Here is a 6,720-nt window from a genome sequence, read left to right as displayed (position 1 = left end):
GGTTTTCACAGAATCCCTGCAAAGTCCTTTCTTCCTCTGACTGCTCTGGCATTCCAAGGGGATACTTGGCTCCCCAGTTCAGCTGGCGGCCCACTGAGGCTAGGTCAGGTTCTACTGTGCCCGCTGCCTCCGAGGTCTTCCCGCCTGAGGCTGATCGTAAAGCGTTGCTTGGATATGGCCGCATGCTATCCTACACAGGAGGATACCAATTTGTCTTCAGGATAGGAATTAGGGTCCAGATGGAATGCTGAGGCACTTAAAATCTACAATCTACTGGTCAAGGGTACCTTGAGAGATGGATCATTTTAAAAAGATTTTATTTATTTATTCATTTATTTTTGGCTTCACTGGGTCTTCGTTGCTGCATGCGGGCTTTCTCTAGTTGGGGCGAGAGGGGCCACTCTCTAGTTGTGGTGAACGGGCTTCTTACTGCTGTGGCTTTAGGGCTTGTGCTCAGCAGTTGTCATGCATGGGCTTAGTTACCCCCACAGCATGTGGAACCTTCCAGAACCAGGGATCAAACCTATATGCCCTGCATTGGTAGGCGGATTCTTAACCACTGTCCCATCAGGGAAGTCTGAGCCCGGTCATTTTTAATTTAATCTCTTACTGCAAGGCTTGAGTGGATTGCTTCTCCATCCAGGGCCTCACTCTTCATTTGTATAATAGGAATAATAACAGCACACATCTCAAGGTTGTTGGGGGTGATTTAATGAGGTAAGTAAAGGCCAGTGTCTCTCAAGGGCAAGTCTTCCCTTTGATGACTGTTATCATTAAGCTCCTTAGGAGTCTTTGGGATGTGGAATCTGCCCAGAGCTACAACCTGTCCTTGGATTTTATCCATGCTGGTCTTGAGTCAACCTGGGGTCAGATCAAGCTTTTTTAACCTCAGGGCTTTGGCAACTGCTGTTCACCCTTTGATGTGACTCCTTAGGGAGGGCTTCCCTGACTTTAGTCCCCCTCAAACATATTCTGTTTTATTGTGTTTCACATCACTTATCAGTACCTGACATTATGAATTGATCTTTTTTCCTCCCATTTGAGTGTTAGGTTCAAGAAGACAGAGATTTTTGCCTGTTTTGTCCTATGTAGCATCCCGAGTGCCAAGACATGCTCACGCACCCGTCTGACTTGCAATAAACGGTGAACCGAATGGATGATTGAATGAAGGTGTGTACTGAGCCCCCTTGCCTACAATCCCCGCTCTCCTGTCGCAGTGGGTGACCAGCCGCGTCAGACACTGCAGACTGTCCCTGGGCTGTCAGGTCGGGGGCGTCCAACGGGCAGTTAAGCGAAGCTCCCCAAAAGCCAGGGCGGCGGCCGCTCCAGTGAGAGGGGCTGTCGCCATTTGGCGACGTTCCCCGCGGGCCGCCGCGGGGGGCCGCACGGCGGGGGGGAGCACGCGGTGAGCGCGCGCGCGGGTCTTTTGCGACGGTGCCCGGCGGCGCTGGCTCCGCCCCCGGCCCGCCCCCGCGGCCCGCCCCGCCCCGCCCCCGCCGCTGCGCTCTCCGCCGGGCCGCTCAGGCCCCCGCCCGCTTCATGTGGCCGGGCCCGCGGCGGCCGGCGGCTGGGAGGGCGCGGCGGCGGCGAGAGGCGGCCGGCGAGGCCGGGGAGGCGGAGGCCGAGGCCCGCGCGGCGGCGGCGGCGGCGGCCCGGGAGGCGGCAGACGGGGAGCGGCGTGAGCAGGCCCGGCCCGGCGCCCGAGCGGCGGCCTGGCTGCAGCATGCGCGTCCGCCGGGGGCTGCTGCGGCTGCCGCGCCGCTCTCTGCTCGCTGCGCTCTTCTTCTTCTCGCTGTCGTCCTCGCTGCTCTACTTCGTCTATGTGGCGCCGGGCATAGGTAGGAGGGGGGTCAGGGGTCCCGGGGTGGGGGGGTGCCGCTCTGATCTCCGGGGGGGACTCCGGGAACCTCCCGCCCCGCCCCGGGGGGACCCCGGCTTTCGGAGGACACCCGGCTGGGAGGCGACTCGGAGCCTGGCGCTTGGAAGACTACGGGGACTCCGGCCCGATCCTCGGGAGACCTCCGCCCCACGCCGGGCCCTCGGGGGACCAGGACCTTCCCGCCCTCTGTACCCCGGCGGGCTCCGGAGCCCCCACCCCCCGCCAGCCTCCCGCCCAGCCCCTGCCCTCCTTCAGCCCCATCTCCCCGCGCTAACCCGACGGTGTCTTCGCGCGCGCGCACAGACCGACACACACACATACACATACACACACACACACACACACACACACACACAAACACACCCTCGTCGTGCTGGGACGCCCCCTGTTCTGGCCCTGGCCTCCCCAGAACCCCCACTTCCCGCTGTTCGCCTCGAGAGCTCCCGCCCCGGGGTCTCCTCCAGCCCCGGTTCCCGGCATTCCGCGGACCCCGAACCCCCCCGCTCCCAGCCGGCCAGCCCCTCCCCGCGGAGCCCCGGTGCCGAGGTCTCCCGGCGTCCCACCTTCCCAGTTCCCATCCATCCTTCCCCTCTCCGCTCGCCGGCGACTCCACCGTTTCCTGCTCGCTCCCCCTCCCTGCCCTTTCTTCCCTCCACTTTTCCTCGTTACAGCCTCCTGGTCCTCCGCCCCAACGCACACATCCTCCTCCGAGTGGCCAGATCCCTTTCCTCGCCGGGTGCCATCTCCCCGCTCCCCCCCGGAGTTCCACCCCCCATTCAATCTGCTAGCCCCGGAGCGTCCCACGCCGCCACTCCTTCCCCTCCCCCTGCCCCGCCTACCCCCAAGGGCACACCCTTGTCATTCCCCGCTCCCTTACCGCCTGCCTATCCTTTCCCCGGCCCTCACCACCCCTCTCTGGTCCTCTGCCAGTTTCTTCCCAGTTGAAGTCTTGGGGAAAGGGTGCTGTGTGGCCTCTTCCTTTCTTCCCTTCTTTCACTTCTGGCCTCTCCTGGCGTTAAGGGTAGAAGGGGACCTGTTCTGGGGCCGGGGCGGGGGTGGAGGGCGCTAGAGGAGGAGCTGTGACTAGGGCCTTGGGGAAATGGTGCAGGTGGGAAGGAGGAGCGTGGAGAAAAGATGGAATGGATACTGATTCTTCTCTTAAAGGCTTAGCCTTTAAAGGAAAGGCAGCTCTGGAGAAACTGAGCCCTGCCCAAGCAGAGGCTGTCTAAGACCACAGAGCAGACATCAGGGAGGAGAAGAAAGATACTGGAAGGAAGTAAAAGCCTGAGGGTTAAGGTCAGGGAACTTGGAGGTCAGACTTGGATTCTGGTCCCTGCCCTGTATGACCTTGAGCAAGTTACTTAGCCTCAGTTTTTCTCCTCTGTAAAATGGGGGTGTGCATTAGGATGAAAAAACCTCAGGGATTTAAAGCTGGAAGCAGATAAATTCCCTTTGAAGGCACTTACCTTTGTACTTGATGCTTAGAGAGTTTTAAAAGAAAGAGCTACTGTATGTAGCTTTTGAGAAAGGAGTAGATGGAAGGTTAGGGTTAGGGTAAGATATGTATTTGCCTGACTTGGCATGACCGTGAGGCCATAAGAAAACCTCAGTTTAAGGTGAAAAATGACCAGAAGATGCTGTTGGGAGTGGGGCAGTTTTGCTCTAAAAAGTCTGGATTATTTGGGTGTTAGTAAAGGGTTGATGGTTAAACTCTAGAGAAAAACCCTTTAGGATTGTAGTAATGATTAGTGCCTTTCTGTTCACCTATCAACGCTGAACTAGCCAAATAGAGAAATTTCCAGATACAGCAGGAGATTCTTTCCTGATTTTTTTTTAAAGAGCATATTTCATTTGGTTAATATTGATGATTTGAACTACAAACTCGATCTCGACGATAGAACAGGTAATATCAGGTAGCTGTGAAAGTTAGTGTTTCAGAAGCATCTCCCTCTGGGAAGGAACTGTGGGTGGTCTGGTGAGGAGTTAGGAATTTGGTCAGAATAAGAAGAGGTGAGTAATTAGGGGAATTAATTGAGAAAAGAGTTCATTAGCATATTGGATATTAGACTCTAATAAAATTGAGTGTAAAATGATGGGTTTGAACCTAGAGGCAATCTTGGAGCCATAACCCCTTTTGTGAAAGGAACAGGTTTTTTCCTGGTGTGGGTGCATATATCAACTATGTCTAAATGGAAAAATATATCCCACTGGGTTGGTAATCACCCTGTTGATTAGAGAGATTAGAAGCAGGATTCTGAAACAAAATGGAACTTATCAACTTAATTAAAATTCTTCAGTGGTAGATTTTTAGGTCAGTGGAACCCCAGTGTAAAGCAGTGGGCTCTACCACACTTCAATTGCTTCCTCACTGGTAACTGAAGGAGGTGGAAAGCACTGAAATAGTCACTAATGTCTCCTTAAGTGTAAGTCTTCTAAAGGGCAGATCAAGTTAGGATTCAAATTCTGTTAGCGGGAAAAGGGGAGTGGTGGGAAGGATGTGGAGTGGTTTTTGGGTTCTCGCATTGAGGAGTTTGGTGATTTTCTTTATCTTGGCTTTCCTGTTAACCGACTTAATTTTTTTTAAATAATCAGCTTTGGACAGAGGGTGGCAAATTTTTTCAAAAGGTTAAGGCAAACTAGAGAAAGAGCAGCTTTTATATGCCTTGGGCTGTGAAGGCCTTATTTGAGACAATTATTAAAATGAGCATAGAAAATAATATTAGATGATATTCATGTGAAACTTCCATTTTTGCAAGTCAAAACCAGTTGTATGTTGGCAGTTTGATATAGCTCAACCTAATACATTTTCAACTAATGAAGATTTTGTGTTCTGGCATAACGGGAAGTATCAGGCTGGTATTTCCTTCCAGGTTTAATTTTTTCCAGTCCTGCTTTTGGTTTGCTTTGTAAACCCTGTGGCCACGTTGTGCTCAAGGGCTAAAGTGAAGTCCTTAATCCAAGAGTGTGTTAAAATACTCAGAAATAGGCAGACTTGAATTTGAGATGTGAGAAAAATCACATTAGTTACAAATATTTTCAAGTTGCTCACATGTAATATATCCCAGCTACAGTTTCAGCATAACTATTGTTGATATTTTTGAGATCTAACGCTGGCTATCAATATCAGTGACCCATATAGTCTGAGAACGATGGGAAATTTTCCTGGGCTTGAGGGTCATTTCAAATGGGGGTCCTGTACCATTTGACTTAGAAAATTGGATGTGAGGAGGATCACTAAATAGGGCTATAATGTGTTTGTAACAAATACATAGTGCTCTTAGCTACTGCGATATCCCCATGCTGATCCAGTTTAAGTAATTTAAAAATACAGCTTCATTGGCCATTATGTTTTTGTTATTAAATCAAAAGTAGTGTTTTAACATCAGCAGCTTAAAAGTAGAAATGAAGAGGATGGGGCAGAAGTGTCAGGGAGGTGGGAGTTTTGAAAAAGGAAGAGGAAAGGAATGTGGTTATGAAAGTGCGTGCCTCCCTCTTTGTAGCCCCCTGCCCTCTACAGCCAGAGTGGTTCCTGTTGATTTCATCACTTGTTTCACCTGCACTGTTGAAATATCCCTGTTCTTTCAGAATTCTGAAGAGAACTTCGGACTTACTCATGATCCTTTAACTTAGAAAAAATCCAAGAGCTCAGAGTACCTCTGTTCCAGTCTGACCAGGTCTTTTAGAAGATAAGCGAAGTGAACTATTTATGGATGTGCATTTGAAGGGCTGATTTTTAAACTCTTGTGAAGTTTATGGGGCTGTCACATGGGAAGGTTGTTACAGCAGTTACTCATGTTTGCAAATCATTTCAGTTACTGATTTTGAGACAGATGCCCACGCATTGTTAGAGCAGTAGTCTATATACTGAGGACATATTATTGAAGTTCCACTGTTTAATTTTGCTTTTGATTATTGAGGGAAGGAAAGGAGGAGTGATTTTTCCCTTTGGGCCTGCAAGTTTGATGTATGGCTGGCTTTTGGAAGGCCGAAATCAGTCATTTCAGTCCCACCTGATTTGACCAGATGACCTTGAGCAAGTTTCCTTGATTCTCTGATCTTATCCTTGGCCACAAAACAAAGCTGTTTGAAAAACTAGAACTGCGTCTTAGCCAAACTGCTAGTGAAAAGTTTTTTGTATAGAAAGTTGATAATTCATGCACATTCTATGCAAGATTTGGACTTAAGATTCTAGGTAAGATACATGTTTTATGTAATCAAATGCAACCTTTTCTAATAACCCCAGGAAAATTTCAGATCCCCTCCTAAGCATAGTATGAAAATTGTTGTTCCTCACATGAGAGTGGCCTCAAAATGCTTTGGTGCACTTCGTTCCTTAGCTTTTCTGGAGTGAAAAGCGCTCTGTGGATGTGGGTTATTTAGAGAATTAAAAGGCACCACCCTGTTAAAGGACCTGCTTCTCCTCACTCCCCTGGCTCACTCAGCTATTTCCTTTGAGTATTACATTGTATCAGTCTTCTTAGAAGGAAAGCACATTTGGAGAGCAGATTGAGGTTATAAAACTGAGCAGCACATTTGACCAGGATTTTGGTGATGTTTTATGTCTTTCTGCAGAAGTTTGCCATGTTGAAACAAAGTCTTAGGTTTGAAGTTGCAATCTTTTGAACAGTGAAAATGTGCTGGTCCCAGACGGACTTGGGAAGCGAGTTCAGATAGTATCAGTTGCCATTCCCGGGCCTCAGTACTCCAGCCAGTAGCTAATTCTGCTCCCACCCTGACATTTCCTTTAGTGAGCTTGACAGGCCCCTGGGAGCTGCGTATAATAAGTATAAGATCGCCAGGAAGGAGGGTCTCCTTGTGTGGCCATGACTCTTTAGAGCGCT

The 6,720-nt window shown here is 50.0% G+C and overlaps 1 protein-coding gene across 1 annotated transcript in view; it reads left to right on the top strand.

Annotated features, from left to right (window-relative positions):
• Positions 1-1,681: 1,681 nt before the first annotated feature.
• B4GALT5 (beta-1,4-galactosyltransferase 5) overlaps positions 1,682-6,720 on the top strand; it is a 70,648-nt gene continuing 65,609 nt past the window's right edge. Inside the window, exon 1 of the mRNA XM_061127461.1 lies at positions 1,682-1,838. Within this exon, the coding sequence (XP_060983444.1) occupies positions 1,724-1,838 (115 nt within the window). The 5' untranslated portion in view covers positions 1,682-1,723. The remainder of the gene's footprint in view (positions 1,839-6,720) is intronic.

The sequence above is a fragment of the Dama dama genome, chromosome 23 (genome assembly GCF_033118175.1).
Source record: "Dama dama isolate Ldn47 chromosome 23, ASM3311817v1, whole genome shotgun sequence".
NCBI lineage: Eukaryota > Metazoa > Chordata > Mammalia > Artiodactyla > Cervidae > Dama > Dama dama.
Note: the sequence above shows the minus strand (reverse complement) of the source record. Positions and strands in the feature narration are given on the sequence as shown.